The 23,159-nt window shown below is 35.2% G+C and overlaps 2 protein-coding genes across 2 annotated transcripts; both read right to left on the reverse strand.

Annotated features, from left to right (window-relative positions):
* Positions 1-475: 475 nt before the first annotated feature.
* Positions 476-16,093, reverse strand: LOC125818567 (protein SHORT ROOT IN SALT MEDIUM 1). Its single transcript, XM_049498057.1, has 21 exons — positions 15,841-16,093; positions 12,736-12,936; positions 11,243-11,521; positions 10,479-10,594; positions 9,540-10,232; positions 9,400-9,439; positions 8,714-8,806; positions 8,586-8,641; positions 7,430-7,547; positions 6,350-6,561; positions 6,208-6,271; positions 5,263-5,436; positions 3,900-3,927; positions 2,702-3,792; positions 2,527-2,601; positions 2,329-2,403; positions 1,879-2,229; positions 1,054-1,233; positions 933-974; positions 784-846; positions 476-706 (listed from the first exon to the last, which is right to left on the reverse strand). Exons 1-21 carry the CDS (start codon positions 15,910-15,912, stop codon positions 620-622), a joined length of 4,110 nt encoding a protein of 1,369 aa, XP_049354014.1. The 5' UTR covers positions 15,913-16,093; the 3' UTR covers positions 476-619.
* Positions 16,094-19,258: 3,165 nt separating this feature from the next.
* On the reverse strand, positions 19,259-22,679 carry LOC125818588 (gibberellin 2-beta-dioxygenase 6-like; the record flags this gene model as incomplete). Its single annotated transcript, XM_049498085.1, is given in 4 exon segments — positions 19,259-19,489; positions 20,608-20,929; positions 22,169-22,634; positions 22,637-22,679. Coding segments are annotated over 4 exon segments (1,062 nt in total), but the record flags the coding sequence as incomplete, so codon positions are not given.
* Positions 22,680-23,159: the final 480 nt, after the last annotated feature.

Genomic DNA, 23,159 nt, shown 5'->3' on the forward strand with positions numbered 1-23,159 from the left:
ACATTTTGACCATATATATATAGGGTGATTCACCAACAAACTGTGCCTGCTCACACAGGCATTCGGCATTTTTACATGTGCACACTCACGTCAGATGTTTTCACCTTCCTAAATTTCGATCGTAGTTATATGCTTTATAAATCTGTGCTTGCTCACACCTACATCAAAGACAAAAAAACAAAAACATCTCCATAACCGCGAGACGATATAACCCCAAACCTCCAACCCAACCAACACAACAACAGAATGATAAACCATAACTTAATAAGAAGGGAAATACGTTGGAGGGTAATATGTTTAAAGACGAATATCATCGTAGAGACGGGCAGATTCTGCAACTTCCACCTGCCTTGTGCATTGTCTGGCATAGGCTAGAGAATATAATCGTCATATTGGAGATAGCCAAATTGCACACTGAGTAAGAACTGAATGCCCACTATGAAAAATACTTTGCACGAGTATATCATCTATTCTGTTAATGATTCGGTTTTAGATTATTTAATCACTAGCCAATAATTCAAGTCTATTCTAGGGCATCGTTTGTTCACCATTAAACAGTTCATTGAAAAGGCAGCACTGAAATTTGATAATAATCCACTAGCTAATCCTGCAACGAACTTCACAAGTTCATGTCGATCAACTTCTTGTAGAGAATTCGGTCATCTCTCCCGGTGTTGCTCTCTATAAGTGCACTTTGCACAAGTTCCTGGGAGACATGCTTTAATGTCAGCATACATGCAAAGTAACCCATAAAGGTACTAGGGACATACAAAATGAACCAACCTTGACATCTCTGTGAGAAAGGAATTTCCCCAAGTTGTGGAGGATTAATCTCATATCTTCGACCTGAGAAAGCATACATGGTTGAGTTCCCTACACAACAAGAAGAAAGAGAAAGAGAGAGAGGAATAGGACAAGCTTAGTTTGTTTACCCTAACATATCCCGCTCTGTTTCGGTCAAAGAACCTGAAAGCCTGTTCCAAAGCAAGAAGACATCAGATAGAGAACATAAAGAATGAAAAATAGAAATTAAGATAGAAACCAGCAACTTACCTGCAACAGTTCTTTGTTAACCTCACCCAGAGTAGTTCTAGTATTTTTCTCGACCTTTGTTGTCACTTCTTTGCTGCCTGATTCTAGATTTGGCTTTATCTCAGAAGCTCCTTCATCCTTGCCGTTTCCAGACAGTTCACCTCCAGTATCAGCATCAGTTTGCATTTCCTCGGCATTTTCCTACAGTCAGAAACATATGAGATTACAGTAAATACTACATGACATCTAGTCTCTTCATTTCCACACCCTTGCCGCAAAACCAACTTCCCGATCAATGGGTTCAAATTATTGTTTGTCCACCTCAATATGCGGAAAAAAACATATACAATTTGTAGTGGCACTACAATTATATTACATAGATCAATGTTTAGCAATGACCTCTTTTATTTCACCGATAAGCTTATAATAATAAAGTTAATATTCACCAATGACAAAAATATACAAGTATCCTTGTGTAGGCAAAAAAACTTCTACATAAACTACACTATCCCAATCCTCTATTGAGTCTTAATTGTACCAGAATATCCAAAATATTCTTGAAAGTAGATGCATGGTAGTGTTTCTTCATATTGCTAATTTAGTCAATGATATTAACAAAATATTCTTGAAAGTAGATGCATGGTAGTGTTTCTTCATATTGCTAATTTAGTCAATGATATAAGACTGATTGAAATATATAAGAAACTAAAAATACCTACTGAAACTTATATTTACCCACAATGTTCTTGCTAAATTAGACCAATAAACAGCAAATTCCAAACATAACTAAGTACACAGAAAACATAACATAAAAGAAATTTTAAGTGGTAGCAAGAGAGACAGAACCTTTGCCTCCTTAGCCTGGCCATCCTGCGGGCTTGTGTCTTGCATTTCTGACTCCTCCTCTGGATCTTCCTCCGGATCTTCATCCATCTCAGAGTCATCATTTGCATTTTCATCTGGTATCACTGTCTCTTCAGCATTATTTAGCGAAGTAGCCTCTTCCTTGACAGGCAATTTTTCATCTTCTTGATCATGTTTGCCATGTGATTCAGTTTTAGTAGATTTGTCATCCTCCATATGTTCATCTGTCTTCTTTGCACGCTTGGCTGATTTTCCCTCACTTATCTTCTTGGATGATTCTTCTCTCTGTCTTTTCTGCTGGTTTCGCTTGATCAAAAACTTAGAACGCAATTTCTATTATAGAAGTAACATAATGGGCAGGTGTTAGATAAGAACTTGCAACAGAAATACCATTTCACAGGGAACTAACTGAATAAAATGACTTGCACAAACCTGAAGAAAAGTTAAGAGACGAGAAGCCATGTTATAGTAAAGCATTTCATACAGGGATTCCGCAACAAGTGAAAGCTGCAAAAGAAATAGCAAAAGGTGATGCAATCCAATTGGATCAAAAGTACATTAATCAATTCACGGATGATGATTTAGTAAAATCATAGGACAAGTTTGTGATTTCCAGCAAGAAGGGTATACCTCAAATCTCGACTCTTCAATATCCTTATCAGTATAATCCAACAAAGAATCCAATGAAAGAGACAATGACCGCAACTGTAAGCATAGGAACACACCAACATAGTTATTTCATGCAAATAGTAGGATAAAACATTTATTCCAACTTGAACAGTCAAGTGATTCTGATTCAACCTACCTTCATATCCTTGCTCCCTTTTGTTTGAAGAAAAAATCCAGGGTGCCGAGGAGGATCTTCACTTCTCTTTTCTTTGATCTCTTTCGTTGATTTGCTCTTCGAAAGGATTTTCTCATCCTGATCCTTCTTTCCTGTTAGTTCTTTGGGGCCTTCCTTTCCTTTAAGATTTAAAAGGTCATCATTTTGAGAACTCTTATGCTTGTCTGCTTCGGATTCTTTCTTGGACCCAGCAAGATTTAACTCCTTGGTCTTTTTTTCTTCTTTAGTTTCTTGCTTCATGCCAGCTATTTTTGATTTTGTTTTGGGGCTAACCTTCTGTTCTTGGTTGACAACATTCACGTTCTCTGCAGTTTCTGCATTATTATCACCCACATTTTTCACCTCACTTTCAGCTTGAACTGATTTCTCCTCTTTCACATCGTCTTTGAGACTAGCTACACCAGTGGCTCCATTGTTGGTGTCTGTAGTTGCTGCTTTTCGTTTGGGAACCCTCTTAATTATTTTTCTCTTAACTAATTTCTTCACAACAGCATCCTGCTTGATAGAAGTACTATTACCATCAGTTTTACTATTCCCCTTATCTTCCGAAGATTCCACCTCCTTGACACTTTCCACATCAGGAGGTTTCATCCCATCTTCTTCTGGAGTTTTCACCACAGGAACCTTCTTAACAATTTTCTTCCTTATAAAAGTTTTAACTGGAGGGTTAGCAGATGCTCCAACCTGGGGAGAAGCAATCTCTGTGCCCATATTTCCATCCCCAGTTTCTTTACTATCCACCTTCTCATTTACTTTCTCTGTGGTTTCCAAATCTTTCTTATTGGAGATCTTCAGTTTAACAATTCTTTTTATAACTCTCTTCTTAACTGATTTTGCACTACCATCTGTTTCAATAGCAGCTGGATTCGGCTCAGCATTATCATTTCCCACCTTACCAGTTTCAAGAGGTTGTTTACTCTCTCCACCTTTTTTCTTAGACCCTTCTTTATCAGCTATACTCTCTTTCAGTTTGCCATCATTCTCCTTCTTGCTTGCTTCTGCAGACTGTCCAGATGCAGAGTTTCTCTCTGACTTGGGACCCCTCTTAGCATCTGTAAGATGCTGGTACTCTTCAGTTATTGAATTCCAAAATGAATAAATGAACCAGAATTGATTCTCAGGTAAAGAAATTGATGCACCAAAATTTCAGATATCTTACCTTTCACGCTTTCCTTCTCACCGGATTTCTAGATCAAACAAATAATTTAACAGGTCAGCAAGCAAAACCATTAATGTACCATCTGAGACTAAAGTAAATGAAAAGGACACATAAAAGTAAACTAGAAACAAAAATGCTACTCTCTGTCCCAAAAGAACTGGATATTGCTATTATAGGAATCAAAGAGTTTATCCTTAGTTTATGATTGTTTTCAAACATATGTGTGTGTGTGTTTAACTACAAGAAATTGTGATATTTAGTATTTCTATGCAGTTTCAAACTATTTAAACAGTCTTCCAAAAAGAAAATATGACATTAAAATTATGTGTTGAACATGGTGCTCTGACAATTCCATTCTTTTTGGACGAAGTAGAGAGGATGATGAAGGGAGGAAGTTTTAAAATGGCAAATCAGCACAGAAAGGACATACAAACTTAAGAGTGGGAGAAAATGACTAGTAAAAGAAAGGAGAGCCTTTCTCGATTATCAAAAAACAAGAAAAAAAAAGAAAAAAGAAAGGAGACACTTGGTGTAAGAAGCATGAGGGACCAAATAACAGCTCACTGGCCAAATGGCTGTTGAAAGTTCAGCAAGGAGGAAAATTTCTCTGTGGATAAAGGTGATAAAGAGCAATTGACATTCTGGAATTGAAACCCCCCTACAGCTGCTATATACCTAAGATATGACTACAATCACAAGTCACAACAAGACACAAGTAGGGAAAGGCCAAGAGCAACCACATGTTGGAAAAAGAAACAGAGTTGAGAAATAAAGCATCCCACAAAGTGCAGTGTTTGGTTGGAGGCACATAGTCCTGTCTGACTCGGTACGGCTTACAAAAGTAGAGGTGTATTGCTATTGCGACAGATAACATTAGTGAAGAAAGGCCACAAAGATGCTAGTTCTCTCTCTATCTCTCTCTCTCTTTGATAAGGATCCAGGTATTATGCATGTACTTAAATGTATAGTGGATGAGTGGTGCATGCCAGAAACTACAAAAGATTCACTCTTCCAGTGGCACAGAGGAATACCATTCTGAAGCCATTTGGTGGGCAGTTTCGGAGTTAAGAGACACAAAAGGGTCTTTGTTGGAAGGAGAGTTGATGAGGATCAAGTAATTCACTGTCTAGCTCTTTGATGTCAGTTACAGGACATAAATGGAAGAGACAAATTGAAATATCTTCTCAATTCATTAACTCACTTTTTCCTTTTGTAAGGCCCACCAGACTGCACCGGCTTGGTGTCATATAAAGCAATAAATTACCTTTCTTAATAAAACAAATGGCGCATATTCGTCAAAACTTATAGAGAGAATTTTTCGTTGAAGGTACAAGAAATGTACTAGCACTTTAAGCAAGCAGACCTCTTTACTCAGAGCAAGTTCCCTTTCTCTCTCAGCAATATCCTTTCTTTTCGTAAACCAGTGCTCACGCCATGATTCTAATGAAGGGAGGCATTCAGACAAGTCTGGGACGAAGTAAACAGTGACTTCTTTATGACTGAACCGCCCATCCTTTCCAACTCTTTCATAGTGTATCTGCCAAGCATCAAAAAATAAATTATCTTCAATACTTTATAAATTTAATAGCGAGCAATTTCTAAGCTTTTGTGATTCGGATTAGATAACTATTTCTTGGCTTGAGTTTGCCACCTACAATTCTTGGAAAATACAAAACATTTTTTTATGATATGAGCCATCTCAATAGCATGGACCGCAGAAGGGGGAAAAGGGAAGCTAATGAACTAAAAATGTAATGAAACTTAAAAGTTGACAAAAAGCTACTACAATATGGTCCAAACTCCTCCAGTGGTTGGGTATAGACAGACAAATGTTGACTTGGACAGAAGAATTAGAGTGGGCACATAACCATGTACGAGGCAATGGAGCAGCTGATGCTATCAATAAAATGACCTTGGCTGACTGTGTCTACTATGTGTGTATCGAGAGGAATAGTTATGTGTTCAAGGCAATGAAAGGCAAATCCCAGAAGGTAATCAGGAAGATGACCCAAGAGGTAGTGTTCAGAGGATCTTATCACGCATAGTTAACAGGAGCCCCTCTTAAGATTAAATTTTTACCCCTGAGAACAGCTAGGTTGAAAGTTAGGCACAATTTGTAATAGTTGAGAGGTAATATTGTTTTGATGCTTGCTGCATTTGGTGGTTGTACCATCGCATACCCTGTACAGTTCTAATTGCTTTTGGTATATAAAATCGTTTTACTTGCCAAAAAAAGGGGAGAGTCCTGCTTTAAATACGTAAGGTAGAATAAACTGAGGGCAGAGATACCCTTACAGGCAGATATTACCTCAAGAAAACGGTTCCACTGCTGGCAGTTCTTCAAATTAAGATGAGCTATGTCCTTTGCATGTCTAATAGCAAGAGTTTTATCAGTAGGGTTAGTGAAAAAAAACGTAAATCACAATAGTAGAGGAATGTGATTAACAAACCTAAGAGCTGTCTGAATCAAAGCGGAGTCATCACATGATGGATCACCACCATCAACACTATCCCACTGCCCCCCTACAGTCATCAAAGAATTTTCCAGCTTAAGAACCGCAAACCTAAGCATATTGCACATGTGAGGTATTCGGTCATCATAGTTTCGATCGGATGACAACTCTTCCAGAGAATTTCTGCTGAGCCCACTCATCAAAATCATCTATATATCAGAAAATAAAAATGACAACCATTAGAAATGTTTTAGCACAATGTAGAGAGTGCATTGGGATAAGAAGGTACATATCATGACGGAAGAAACACCATTGCATAAATACTGTGCTTCCACTATAACATTAGAAAATACAAAACCAACTTGCTAGTCATCTTTGAACATATAGCATATAGATGATAGAAGGCAGCAATGGAAAAGAAAATCAGTGCAAGGGTTCTAATTTCATGAGGTCTATGCTTTGCAATCTAATCAAGTTGAACAAAGTCTGTTCAGGAGCATTAATACTGGCAACAATAAGGAGCAAGGGAAATTTTGAACTATTGCAATTATCACCTATATTAGTAGTTATAAAGACCAAATGCAATTATCACATCTTTCTTCCTCTTTAAAATCCACAATTAAGACAACCAATTTACTCTCAAAGATGCCCAAAACTCAGGAGTACAGACATTATCACATCTTTCATCCTCTTAAAAATCCACAATTAAGACAACCAATTTACTCTCAAAGATGCCCAAAACTCAGGAGTACAGACGGTTAATTGTTATATAACAACCATGAACCAGAAACACGCACCACTTCAGTTATGATTCTCTTCAGCGAAGTTCTAAAACAAAAGCAAGAAAAGAGGACACCTATTCTCTGATGATAAAACTAACAAACTTCAGTGTCATTGACATTGAAATCCCAGAACAGTACCCCACCATTAACTTCTACTGGTTCTTATATGAGTTATATCTGACCACCACTTATAATATCATGATAGCATCTCAAACAAATGCTAACTTAAGAATTCTCAGAGGCAAGGAAGAGGAAAGGACAGGTTCTAAAGCAATTAGTATATCTTCATAAAAACCTTAGCATTCCATATAGTCATCCCAGGTTCTGATTTTTCAGGTTCACCAGCAGACGGTTTCGATGACAGCCGTTTCAGCGCTGTTGCAGCCTCTCCATCAACAAAATCATGCTCAAAACTGTTCCATCATGAAAAGGGTGATAGTGTCATACCAGCCATCATCTTATAGATTTCAAAGAATCAAAACTGCATATCTACCAATTAATTTTTTGAGAAAGCAAAACAGCATGCCTACTAGGGACGGCAATGGGGCGGTGTGGGGCAGTTTTAAGGTTGTGCAGGGTGGGGGCAGATGCGGGGCGGGTTGAAGTAATTCTTTTTGAAACTAATGCGGGGCAGGGCAGGGCGCGTTGCAGGTCTATGCAGTTTTATGTGGGTTCAAACTTAATTTTAATTTTTTACATGCTATAAGAGTGATTGAGCACCCTTCATGAGTAAGAATACACAAATCTCATGACAAATTCATTAGTATTTTTTATTCAAACTAATATCAATTGAAAGTTTCTTTAAAGTTATTAAGATATTCAAGATAGTGAATGAAAATGGTTCAATCAAAACTAACACAGTTTCTTACATGCTTCCCAGTTGACCTCAAAAATAAATTTTTGAGTCATTATCTATTAAATTAATATAACTAAATAAGAAAATGAATTTATTTTTATGAATTTTATTTTTAGTATCAAACTTAATTAACAAGGAAAATATTGAAAAAAATGTTACTAGTGTCGAAAGAAAATATTGAAAACAAATTATGTGGGGCAGGTTCATGCGGGGCGGGGCAGAGTGGAGTGGGTTGAAAATGAAAAAAAATTGTTATGCAGGGCAGGGCGGGTTAAGAGTTTTTTCGGGTTAAGCTCAACCCACCCCGCACCGCCCATTGTCATCTCTAATATCTACCTAATATTTTTTTGAGAAAGAAAAACTCCATATCTACATAATAATTAATTACACCAGATTAAGTGTGGGTGGGGGTAGAGAAAGCATATGTTAGAGCTGTGGCTCCAAAGGAATAGATCATTTCAAAAATCATTGAGAGACATAATATTCTTTTGAAAATCAGATGTTCCAATACCAAATAGAATGCTATAGTGCAAAATAACAGAAATAGAATATGAAATAAATAAACATAAAAGGGAAGGGTATCACGACTTATTACCTGACAGGAGTATGAAAAGAAAGCTTAAGATTCCCTTTTGGCCAATTTACAACTACCTACAGCAAAAAAAAAAGTGATGTCACGTGATATTGTCACATAAAATTAGCTGAATGAAAGAGAAGGCAAACCTTTGAGCATTCTGGAGATATGAAAAGCCTAGGATACCGCCTATCCAGTGAGAGATAATCCCTCTCAATTTCAACCAAACTGGATGAATAAACCTGCAAAAACAACAATAAATGTATAAGAATGGTAATCATTAGATATCCCTGTTGAATAATTGAAGCAGTTTTTCAAGTCCCAAAATTCAACCATTCAAATAAAGGCAGCTTAAAAATTATTAAAAAAGAGAGACAACTATCATCCCAAAAAGATAACGATGACAAGTTCTGATGGTACAGAAAAGGATCAACAGTCTCCAGGATCCAAGGAACGAACAGATAGAACAGAACACCACAATTCTTTGCAGAAACTACATGTCTTGAGCATCACGGACAGCAACATCCGGAGGGAAAGATGGAAGAGAGCATAGGAGACCAGCAAGAAGATAAAGGAAAAGGAGGGACAAAATATCTGACACTGACGATGGTTCAAAATAAGAGCTTGTTGCAAGACATGATAATTGAAAAAGCCAATAGCCCAATTGTGTTGGATAGGTTTTTAGAAATGAGTAACTTGATTAGTTTCTGTCCATGAAATATGGTTATCAAGAAGTTTAAAGTACTAAGAGGTCCTCACAACACTTCATTCCCACATGGAAAGCAGAACCACGTAGAGGGATAATAACGATTCAAGCACTAAGCTCTTGTTTTACCTTGCAGAAATACTCTCTCCTTTTAACAGGTGAATGACGCCTTCAGCATGACAGAACACCAAGTTAGTTACAAATGCTGCAATATATAGCAGCTGCTAAACACACACAACCATAGAAGGACAAAACCAAATAAAATCCACCTATTCAAAGCTTCAGGACGTGGAGATTCTCGTCGTGTAGATCTACTGTCCTTGGTTAAAGAGGGACCACGTCGGTCCCTGGAACTCCTGGGAGGTGTTCGGTCATGCTTTATTTCAGCTCCACGTTTGGGCTCATGATCTTTCTCCTTCTCCTTACGTTCCAAAGCACGTTCACGATCACGCTCTCTTTGTCGCTGTCGTTCTCGTTCCCTATCTCGTTCTCGTTCTCGCTCTCGTTCTCGTTCCCGCTCCCGATCTCGTTCCCTTTCTCGATCTTTCGCTCGCTCGCGTGAAGAGTGTCGATCTTTCTCCCTTCGTTCAAGCTCCCGAGAGTAGACAACCCTGTCATCCTTATAATCATCTAACCTTGAGTGACCAGCACGTGCCAACACACTGCTAGGATAGTCAGAGTCAACGGAAGTTGCATGAAGTCCCTTCCCTATCCCATAGTCTCTACCTGGAGGCAGGCTCACTCCATAACCAGGATTCGTAGAATTTTGAACATACATGACATCCTCAACAGCTCTTTGCGGTGCGGCTCCTAGGATAGAAGGAGCATGTTGCCCAGGAAGTAATGATCCAGGTAACGTTGATAAAGTGCGAGGATCCGAGTCGATTCTGCTACTATAAGATATGGGATCTTGGGCTGCAAGACGAACAGCAGCACTCCTTGCTGCAAGATATTCAGCTTGTCTGCCAGAAATTTGTTGCTACTTAGTGCAATAGGACATATAGCTCCATGTAAGAAGTTGGGCACAGGATGTGTACAGATATAAGCTCTCACTCACAGGATGTATATCACTCCTATTTACATGTTAGAGCCAGGTATAGATACTGATAATGTAAGGGAGAATACAATTAAACACAACCAATCACGTGGTTCTAAAGAGCATTTTTCTATTACATCACACAATTTTGAGATAGAACTAGAGTACATACCTAGATCCTCCATCAATGGATGCAGATTGCAATGCCTGAGACTTCAGCATTTGCTCTTGTCGCATTTTCTCTTGTCGTAATATAGATGCATGATCCATATGCTCATATCTTTCAGCCTAACAATGGGGGAAAACATAGAAGACATTAGGAAAAAGGAGGTCACATAGAAAGTAATAAATTATTTAGCCGGGACACAGACAAGTACTAAACAACGACAAGAAGCAGTATTACTCAACATGTTTTCCTCTTCAAACCTCCAAAACATTCAACCTCATTATACAAACTGGAAATTTTTACTGAAAGATTCAAACTAAACCAATTATTACATTGTATTAGTATTACTACTCCTATATTTACCATCCTAAAATAAACTACCCACTTCTATGATTCCATTCACCACACATATTGTTACACTCAAAACCCCTTTTTTTCCCATTCCATTCTAAAGGGGCTATCTTGTCTAGGATGGACTATGAACTTCTCTCTTATCCAGCTCCTTTGTATTCTGGTTTAGTTAATCTCCAAGGAATTGTAACAGGTAGAAGTTTGGGTAACTCAAACTTCCCAATGCTCATTCAGAATTTCTATTTTTTTTAAAATTGGTAATTATTGTATATATTTATACAAGGGAACAATCACAATCCATATTATGACCATCAATGGTATTGCGATCTCATGTGCAGGTGCTCATGGTGTGTCCAGGGTGATGGTAACAGTCAAAAGAGTTCCTGAAAAAGGTAGAAGGCCAAGTGTAAAAATCACACCTGATGCTTATTACCAAAAGAAATTGAATCAGAATATCGATTTGGTTGTTCACTTGTCAGATCTCTCCCCACATAAGAGTTGTGACGTTCACCATATCGTCTATCAAGGGTTGGATAATCAGAAACCCTATCAGTGTATTGCTGTTCAGCTTTATGACCATATCCATGGCTGGATGATGAAACGTAGTCACCTGCTGTGAACTTTGGCGAATCCACACCAAAGCCGCTACGACTTTCCAAAGCTGATGATCCAGATCCTTTTCCACCAATTGTGGGCATCTGCATATGAAAGAGATGTAGAGAGACAAGCTTTTATACTCATGATCAGAAAATTAAACAGTTGATAATGCAAAAGGCTTAACTGAAACACACAAAAAGCGACACACACACAATGCAAGCATTAATAAACTAAACATGGTAGAAGTTTTATAGACCCAATCCTTGAAATTGGTGGAAAAGGAAGAAAGCACACTTCAGAAAATTTTGTTGAATATCCCACTTGTGAAACAAGTCCATGAGATGGTCAAATCTATGGACAGTGCAACACAGGCTATACCAAAAGCAGTATGCGCATGCAACGATTTGTTTACAGATACACACATCTACAGACATGCAAGGCATCCACTGGCTAGTGGTGAACAATGAGGATTTTATTGGCAACAACCATGCAAAGAAAGAAGCTACATGCTCAAGGGTGAGATTATCTTCCAAATGGTTTAACTCTAAAATGCAACACGGCAATATTGCAGAGCAAAATATCACATTTCTTGGCATGCCAACTGGTAAAACCTTAAACATCAACATCCAATTGTGTGAAAAAGACAAAAAAACTCACCTACTCTAACAGCTTTACCACTACTGTGAGCATTTGCAAATATATCCAATTACACTATCAGAAATGCAAACAGAAACAATCGACATATTAAACTCATTCAAACAACAAAACAAGGAACCAGATAAAATTCACACAGGTTAAAGTTTGGATTAATTGAGTACTACGAGCAGGTCTTTCCTCTCTCATGATGGTAGAAGAATTATATTTTGATTGGCCAAGCTTCACTAAAAGTACCTTTTTAAAAAAAAAAAAATGCTTTTTCAAAGTTGAGGTGTTTGGTCAAAGTCTGAGCAACATAGCTTAGAAGCACATTTTAAAGGAGTAGACCAAACATATGTTACCATCTCAAAAAAAAAAAATTGGACCAAACATTAATTGTTGCCCAAAAGTGCTTTCCAGATTGATTAGGCAAGAACAAACTGTTTCTCATCAAAAGTACTTTGAAAAGCACTTCTCAAAATAAGCTAATTTTAAAAGCTTGGGCAAACAAGCTATTAGACTCACACCAAGTCCACATTACAAGAAATACAAGGTCACCCTCCAAATATAACACCAGAATTTGTACCGCTTATGGAAATATTTCATTCTTCAGACAGTTTCGGCAATAGATAATATACCATAAAAATAGAATATATACAGTGCGGAAGAATCTGCTGACCTGCTGAGCAGTTGAACCATACACAGAGCTATATTGCCCACCATAATTAGGCGCTGTTGATGGATGATGACTGTGAGTTGTGTAAGGATTCATTTCTGCATCTTGGGGGGTTCCTAACATCGAAGAATGTCGTGAACCTGTAGGTAGCTGAGAGGACCTCTCAGGCCCTCCGGCAGAACTCTCGGAGTAACCATGTCCCAACTAGATGAACAGAGAAAATGATATAAAATTACAAGCATGAACATAGTACCGAAAACTATACAATAGAAGAGTTTTGTCATTCATAAATGTTTATCAAGAGCTACTTTAGAATGAATTTATGCAACCGTGTGGTATATGGAAAAAGCTATCCATGAATAAAAGCTAGTTCAGAACACAATGGACTACAGCTGAGAATCCTTATTATTGTCAGCACCTGATCTGCAAGTCGAAAAATTTGACCAACTACAATCTGACTCTCATGATCACTATTTACACACTCAATACTCCTGCTATCTCATTTCTCATTTGATATACGACAATATTATTGTTTCAAAAATCACTTAGTTTTTACTGTTACAGTCTCAACTAAATACAGTCATGGAGCCACCTATATTTGTACTTTTGCATTGTTCGTTCAGAGTTTGTCCAAGGCAATGAACAATTGATCCGGCATTAGCATTTTACAATTACAAACTCTTTGTCATTAATAGGTTGGATAGCATCAGGAGAAAGTTTTTGTGGCAAGGAAACAAGGAAGGAAGGGGTACCACTTAGTCAAATGGAAAAAAGTGATCAATGACAAGAGAGTTGGGGGTTTAGGGATCAAGAACCTTAAGAATCAAAGCAATGCTTTGAGAATGAAGTGGCTTTGGAGGTATTCCAACGATGATCAGAATTTATGGGGCTCAGTCATAAAAGCAAAATATGAAGAAAGTGACAATTGGATGACAAAGGAAGTTACCACTCCCTATGGTGTTAGTTTATGGAAATCCATCCGATCACTATGGGATGAATTCAAACAAAACACCAAGATTATTAAAGTGGTAGATGGTGCTAAAACTAGATTCTGGAAGAAGGATTGGCATGAAGCAGGAAATTTGGAGACACTTTTCCCGGACATACATACTCTGGCTCTTCAGCAACAAAATACAATAGCTGAACTATGGACACCTCATGGGTGGAATATTATATTTAGAAGGCACCTCAATGATTGGGAAATTCCAAGAGTTACAGAATTCTTCAGCGTCATAGAACAATTTAGTGGCTTGGAGACAGGGAAAGACAGATTGCAGTGGGTGGTTGGGGAACAGTACTGGGACTTTTAAAGTAAGTACAGCATATAGGAAGTTGAACCACCCAATTATGCAGGCATCCAAATGGCCCTGAAAACACATTTGGAAGGCCAAGATCCCATACAAAGTGGCCTGTTTTGTGTGGTTACTGGCTAAGGAAGTTGTGTTGACACGGGATAATTTGATGAAGAGGGGTATTACACTGTGTTCAAGATGTTTTTTTTGTGGGGAAACTGCAGAAACAGTCTATCACTTGTTCATCCAGTGCAAGGTCACTGGCCAATTGTGGAGTCTATTCCTAAGGCTCAAAAACATCTCATGGGTCATGCCTGGTAGAATTGCAGAGGCCTTATACATTTGGGAAAAAGCAGGATTACAAGCAAAAAACAGAAGCAACTGGAGAATCATTCCTGCTATTTGGTGGACTGTCTGGAAAGAGAGAAATCTTAAAGTTTTTGAGAATAGGGAGAGTAATATGCAGCAAGTAAAATTAAATTGTATTCTAACTTTGTGTTTTTGGTGTAATCAGATCTACTCTAATGACACTGTCTCTATCATTGATGTTTTAGACTCATTATAGGGATAGGACAGTGCCTTTAGAGTTCATTATGTAAATATGGTTTTCAGTACAACCCATGTACTGATTTAAAGAAATAGAAACAGTTCCCAATCTCAAAAAAATTACAAATTCAATGCTGATATAGCAAAGGAAATAACACAACAAAATGAAAGGATCCATAGAGCAGGAGCGGACAGTGTCGAGAACGGGTTCCCATGAATGTGTAGCTTTTACCCGGTCCTTGTATTTATATTGAGAAATTCATTAAAGCTTGTAGTAAATTTAGATGGTTTTTGCTGTTTCCTTATCCGAAATGCTTTAAAATGTGTTTCATCGAGCCGAGGGTCTACCGGAAACAACTTCTCTACTTCCAAGGTAGGGGTAAGGTCTGTGTACACTTTGTGGGATTACACTAGGTTTGTTGTTGTTGTATTAAATTTAGACAGAACCCAATACCAAGAAGGTTGTTGGTTCCGAACATACTTCCAGACCATTGTTGGATTCTAGCTATTGTTTAAAATTCAATTTTTGCATTTAAATAGGTTGAAATTGTGAAGTGAAAGTCGGTATAATCACGAATTTTTTCAAGGCTCAAGCCACTTCAGATTCATCTTCTAGTTCTCCTTCACTAAGTTCGCCTTCATGTCCAGAAATATTTAGAATTCTAATGGTAAAGTTTATATCAATATTATGTTTGAGTAGTTGGTTGCCTTTTAAATATTACATATATATTGAATATGAGTACCCGTTTCTTTGTACTATAATTATTTTTATTGTATGCTAATTTGAGATTACTGAAGTTCGTGATTAACTCAACTAACGGGGATTAAATTTTAATTATTGTTTTTTTAGTGTGTACATTTATGACACTTAAGTCTAACTCAACCCTAAAAACAAGCTCGCGAGTGGAACATTACCCAAGTCCATATAAGCAAATCACTCGTCAATTCTCCAACCAATGTGGAACTCTAACACACTTAACACCCCTTACCGCCCGGACCCCAAACGGGAATGAACCTGACTATGATACCACGCAAACATATGGCACCTAAACTTAACCTTAAAAATTAGTATACACAAGTGTGAGATTAAGATAACATACAATTCAACTTTGACAAACTCAAATCAGCATTTTAAAATTAAGGAGGATTAAAATGAGTTCTCACTTCTCATAACTAAAATTGATTGAATAAATTTCAATTGCAACACCACACTAATTACACAACAACAAAAGTAACACATAACAAAACAAAGAAAAAACAAAATACTCACATTTTGCCCGTAGCTTGGTTGCGAAGAGTAGGATTGTTGGCCATACACATTACTTCCTCGAGAAGGATACATCTTCGACCACCAAAAACCCTAACAACTAAAATGAAACAAACTGATACAGCTATCTAAAGACTCGCAACATCAAATAACTGAGCTATTTTTCTTTCTTCTAGTGCCGGCGAATTAGAAGAAGAAGGACGCCGCTGCGTTACGGCGGAGCTGCGGCGGAAATTAAGGGTTTTCTTTTTTAACTGTAAATAAATGTAAAAGATTGGGGGAAAAAGCCCTACTGATATTTATTTGTCAGAAAAAAAATAAAAAATAATAGTATTTGGTAATTTGCTGCTTCGCGGGTGTCAGGAAATATTTGCACCCGGATGATCTGGCCGTATATCATGTTGACCTTTTATACACTTTAGTGACGGACAATTTGTTGACTTGAGAACCACGGTGTAATAGTAAACATGAATGACAATAATATGTTTGAGTACTATTTATCTGGTGAACGTCTCGACTTCATGTAAAGAAAATAATGACCATAACGAAAAAATAATTATTTTGATTTGTGCATTCATATTTTATTTTAATTTTAATATAAATATATATATATTTCAATCTTTGTTTCTATTAAAGACTTAAGGCAAAGGGACCGGTCATCTCCTATTTTATTTCTATCAGTATGGAGTATCTAAGTAACGGCTTCGATGGTTTGAACAAGGACTGAACCTTTCAGCACCATCAAAGATGTTCAAAGTTGGGAATTACCCATATTAGCTTTGTTAATAATATTTTACAATTTTAAAAAGGTGACTTATTCTCTGTGATGAAATTACATAAGTAAGTATTTTGAGGATTTTTCTAAAGCCTCAGGATTATAAACTAGTTTGGGGAAAAGTTTTGTATATTAGAAAATGGTTCATATTGAAAAAGAACATACTGAAGCAATCATGATTCACGCTCTTCCTTACAATACCTTGGCATATCATTGTCAATTAGGAAAATATCTTTCATTCATTGGAAGCCACTTATTAATAAGATTATAGCAAAAATGTCTTTATGGACAACCAAGAAACTATCTTATATAGACAAGGTATGATTGATTCTAATTGTCATCTTTGATACACAATCCTATTGGGATCAACTTTTCATACTTCCTAACAAGATCATCAAATTGGTAGATGGATACTATATGAGCTATATATGGTTAGACTAGAGTATGTACTCCAAATCTATCAAATCTATTGGTGGCCTAAATGTAACTAATCTACAACAATGAAATAGATATGCTCTTGCAAAATGTGCTGGAACTTAACACACAAACAAAACAAGTTGTGGATTAGGTGGATACGTACTTACTATACTAAAGACAGATTGGTACAGGATATAGAAATTCTCAATCAAGCATGTTGGATGGTAGGAAAAAATCTTAAAGTTAGGGACAACATTGCTATGTGACAGAATCAATTAAGAATCGGATATCCAGCGATTCGACAACTTTACCTCCTCAATATGGGTGACCAACCTAGAGTACTATAAAAGCCTCTCATCTTTCATAATTGTGCATGGCTAGAAGTCATATTTACAATATGTCGATGTTACATAGAAGAACGATGATTGTGGATAAATTGAGAAGATGAGGGATTGCAATTAGTGGAACCTAAATGTGTGATGTGCAAAGGAGATGATGAAACCAGAGAGCACATCTTTTTTAGACTACCACTATACACAAATTATTCGATTTAGAATAATGACGGGTTGCAAATACAAGTGGACAGATTGAGAACAACACCTTGATTGGCTATTCTGAATGTCAGAGGCAAATCACAACATGATTCAATCTTTAGATTGGTATACACTAAAGTAGGTCATGCTATCTGGATCGGAAGGAATGGAAGAATCTTTGAGAAAAGGTTTAAGGATAAGAATAAAATCACTAAAAAAATTGCCTACACATATAACATATGAGTTAGTGTTGTACTCAGAACGTTGTTACAAAACTACCAATTCTAATATATATATATATATATTACTGCTTTGAGCAATAGGTAGCTTTAATTTTCTTCACATATAAGATAGTCAGTTGTGTGAACTAAACTATAACTTTTTAAAAATTGCTTGGTCATTAATGTATACATGATTAGTTACAAAAAAAGACAATAGAAGATATATTTATACGAGAAATTATTCAATAAATATTATTTTTAACACATCAAAAAAAACATAATATAAAATAATTTGAAAAACTAATACAAACATGATTACTAACAACAATACTAAAACGTCATATTCACTTGTAGTCTTACTAACTTTGCCAAAAAATCCCTAAGTAAACAAGGACTAATTGATTTAACTACACATCGCATGTACTCTCTACCTCCGATTGTTTTATTAATTATGTTCATTATTCATATCTGAATTGAGTGATCAAACTGTGAATTCACCATGATTTCTAGTTAGTCACTACAGTGCTTTGCGAAATTGTGCGAGCAAATTTTAGTGTATATAATTGTGTATTTTTTTTGTCAACTATACCAATATGTTATGTCAGAGTAAGCAATCATATCAAAAAGGCATAATACATAAATATAATCTCTAACTTGCCTCAACGGATAAGTAAGCACTTCAATTTTGAAGAGTCCACGTCTAGACACCTCAACTCGGTCTCAACTGAAAACTTAACACTCTAACTCATCTTCTATTGTGTCTTGTGAACACCATGTGCTGACATAGCACAAAATAATTGAAGCTAGATAGTCACTTTGTAAGTTTTGAGTGTTCAATTGACACAACGAAGATGAATTGAGGTGTCTAGATGTGCATATTCAAAGTTAAATTTGAGTGAATGTATATGTATTGTGCCTATCAAAAATATACATGATGTAGTGATTCTAGGAATCTAAATAACATAGTGAAAGATTAAGAACAATTTAAATGACATAACTTAACTCATATCTTCATTCATCAAATTGAAAACAATAATAATCAAACATACAATAGTAATCTTTACTCCCTCTTTACGTGCTAGCGCTTGTGACATTATGTCTCTATTCCCCTTTCCCTCCCAAATAAAAAAGAAGTAAACAAAGAGTACATTCCTCCCCTCTACTTTACTTTTAGAATTATATAAGATGAATAAATCTAATATATATAAGAATGAAATAGAGCAATTTTTTTTTTTATCAACTCCCTCAAATTTGAGGGCTCATTCTGGGATCGAGGACCAATGAGTATTTTGAAATTCGTATTTCATGAAAGAAATCATATTCTTAGATCCTAGTACGATGTTAATATATTGTATTCATTATCAGAAAACCACTAATTTTCGATGGAATCCATTGAGATTTGATTTGTCACTAAAGTTTTTGAAAATTAGTGATTTTCTGATAGTGATTTTTTTGGTTGTTGTATGTTGTAAATATTATTGAAGAAACCTTGAGAGGCCTACTTTGTGGCCAATCAATTTGACATCTTGTTGAATATGATATCTATATTCACCAAAAGTGAATTTCTTATAGATAGAGGGTTCTTTGCAGCTTCCAATTATAGAATCATAAGAAGGGCAAAGAAAATAAGCTATTGAGAACCTCTCCTTCTTTCCATTTGCCATCACTTTGTGTTCCACACTTTTGTACACATCATTGCTCCAAGCCTGCATTTATTTAAACATAGTAATTAGAGCGCATTTGAATATAAAAATTGAAATCTATAGAACGTCAGAAATATATGATTAATCTTTTATTTTCGAAAGAAATGAAAGGATTTCTTGAAAAATGTACAAAATCCATTCATTCTTTCTACCTCATAGATGGTTAGAACTTCATTTGGGTTTTGAATCCTATTACATCAACTGATTCATCTTAGGAAAAAAAACATATATAGACTTCTCAAGATAAATATAAAAATTATTCCTTTAATAACGGTGACATCTAAACTAGCTTAGCACTATTATACCAATAAAATGTAAAAACTTGTCAATGGCTTAGGGGATTTTCTGGATAAAACTTACCCGTACCAGGTGTATACACCAAGCCAATACATACATGTCATGTATTTAAATTTATAGTTCATTTTACTTAATCATAATTAATTAACATGTGTTTTACTTCATTAAATCACGTAATAATGGAAGTTGCATTAGTTTGATATACACACCTAATGCGAGTAAATTTTTTCCGAATTATCTACCGATCAAAGAAAAAATGAGTCTATGTTATTTTTAACGACAGAGAAGGAAATGGCCTTGTTGGGTACAATACTTGCCAAAATTTATTTATTTAATTAGTTCATAGTAAAAAATAAATAAATATTAATAAACACATACTTAGCTCTTTTTTTTTATTTGGCTTAAATTATTTAAATGATGACAAGACCATGAGCAATTGGCGACAAAAAATTGGTGAAAAGAAATTGGAATTTTGGACACTGGTTTCACCATTTCTTGACCAATCAAAGACAATTATAAACTAATTGCACTTTTGATTATTTTATACTAAATAATGGCATAGTTCTCAAATATAAAAGTTTTAAAATTTATAAACAATTGAATTGATATACAAAATCAATCCAAAAATGATTAACAATTTCCAAAAAAATTAAAATAAAATTGATAACAAAATAAAAGTGAAAAAATATATGTTGCAATTGGACTCTTCAAATACATTGTTGCACCAATGTCAAATCCAACAAAATCATACTATTATTGAAAAAAAGAATATTTTTTTAAAGAGCATAAGCAGCAAAAACAGAGTACGTAGTAAAAGAATGTACCTGAAAAAGATCTCCAATGTTAACAATAAGTGCATTTTGATTAGGCTTGACAGCAACCCATTTGGAATCTTTCATTAATTGAAGTCCACCAACTTCATCTTGATGAAGTATAGTTAAGAAATCACTATCTGTATGTGGCACTAATCCAAATATTTCTTGTGATATTTGACATGATGGATAGTGATTTAATCTAAGAAAACATGAATTCTCATTGCAAATTTCTCCAATTTCACTATCTTTGTGGTCTAATTTCCTCACAAGAACACTAGCAAGTGATTTGGCTAAATCTTGCATTGAAGTTGCATATTCCACCATCACTTCCCTATTACAAAAAAGAGTTTGAATTTAAGTTATGTATATTGATAAATAAACTATCATAAAATCGTTATATTTCAATAGACGTTCTGTCGAAATTTGACTTATCGGTTAAGAAAAGCCATTGAAAATGTTATTGACAAAATAATTCTTGATAGATCTCATTTGAAATTTCACTTAGAAAAGTGATATTTTCTTGTGATATCTCACTTAGAAAAGTGATATTTTCTTGTGATATCTCACTTAGAATTTTGGTGAGTCCTCTTCATTGAACTTCGAACCTAATTATGATAATACGAGTTTAATTTACAACTTATTATAAGTACATATTTAGTGAATTTGTCAATACATATATACGTTTTGAACTAAAGTTATTTAGTTTTGTTGCAGGGGCGGCTCAAACCCATTGGTGGCCTAAGGCCAAAATCAAACTAGAGGCCTTAAAAAAAAATTAAAAAATTATAAATTTAAAATATAAACTATCAATAGAACAAGTAAATTCTTAAGCTTTAAATAAGAGAGAGATGTAAGATTAGAAAAGAGAAAGTGAGAAGAAATAGAAGAAAGGAAGAGAGGAGGATAGAATATATAAAAATAAAATTAGAAAAAAAAAGGTAAAAAAAAAGAAGAAGATAACTTGTACATTAAAAAAAAGTACACAACTTTTTATTGAAAAAGTAAAAAGTAATTGTCATATCTATCACTTAATTAATGTCATTTGCATTTGTTGTCTTAGTTCTAAATTTTTATTTTTTTATTTTTTTAAATTTAATCCTACCTAATTAACTAAAAAATGGAGCCCCCTAAAATTGGGGGCCTAAGGCCAATGACTTTTTTTTTTAACCCTTACCAGCTGCCCTTGTTTTGTTGTATCCGTACGATAAATTGTGTATCAATTCTAATTTTAACTCACCTAATTTATTCTTAATTCTGAATTCGCCTTCATACGTGCATTTCTTTTTCAGAATTAATCGACCTAGACATATAAATTTAAAAAACTATCTATTTAATTAGGTTATATACACCTTTTTATATAAAAGAAAGTAAATTAACATCATTAATAAAGTCATCTTTACCTGTTATACCAGATAATATATAAATTGTCTTAATTATTAAATTGCATATCTCATATTTTTAGGAGGCTTACCCTATAGATATCCTTTGGATAACATGACACTGCTATTTTTTTTTATATATATTAACAAGTGTATATATGTAACTTAAACTATATATAATTGTATAGTACCTTAAAGTTGTGAACTCTCCATAAGAAGCAGCTTCTGAAATTTTTGTCAAAGGGATATGAAAAGCTTCTGACCAATTAAATTGTTTTGGACAAGTAGCTGTTGAATTTCCCCATCTATATGAATTATTTAATAATCCACAAGTAGCTTTCATTTCAAATGGTGCCTTAAACAATTTCATTTGTTCCTTTCTCATTTTTCTTAGTAATTCAAGGCTCACACCATGATTCACAACTTGAAAAAAACCCCATTCAGAAGAAGCCTTGGCTATCGCGTTTTCACATCTAATCATTTCTCTCTCATCTCCACTTTTTAGACCGTTCAGGTCTATCATCGGAAGTTCCAACTCTTCCATCATGAGTACTCCATCATTAGAGCAGTCACGATTACTTTGTAATCGCGAAAGCTTTGAGTAGTCATGTAGGAGAGGAGGATTCCAAGACTCTATCATCATATTGTGATCAAATTAAGCAAGAAAATATGAGAAATGAAGAAGAGTTTGGGACAAAGAGTATATACATGAGGTATTTATATGGTTTTAAGTATAGAGTGGGGAGGAAAAAGGAAGGAAAGTGTGGAAAGTGACAAAATAACACCATGTGGGGGAAAAACAAGAGGAAATTAAACCCTTTTAATTCATGACAAGTGTCACAATAAGAATGCATCTCCAATTTTCTAATGCGACAATTGTCAATGACAATGTATCTTCTTGAAATGGGCCTTTTTCTTTTTATATATAGATATGTTGTTCGATGTTCAATTTGATTACGTGCATCTTGATTAATTTCATAATATTTTTTATAGTTTCACGATCAGCACAAGTACATGTTTACTACTTGTTCACTAATAAATACGAAAAATTCATCTAGTGTTTTCCTTTTATTTGGGATTTAAATGAAATTGGACTTTTTTTTCCTTCACAAACCATTTTTTAAATTATTATTTTTACTTTGAGACACTTTTTGTGCAGATTATTGGAGAGGAATTTTACAG

This window comes from Solanum verrucosum, unplaced genomic scaffold (assembly GCF_900185275.1).
Source record: "Solanum verrucosum unplaced genomic scaffold, falcon-dt-bn FXZP01000252.1, whole genome shotgun sequence".
Classification (NCBI taxonomy): domain Eukaryota; kingdom Viridiplantae; phylum Streptophyta; class Magnoliopsida; order Solanales; family Solanaceae; genus Solanum; species Solanum verrucosum.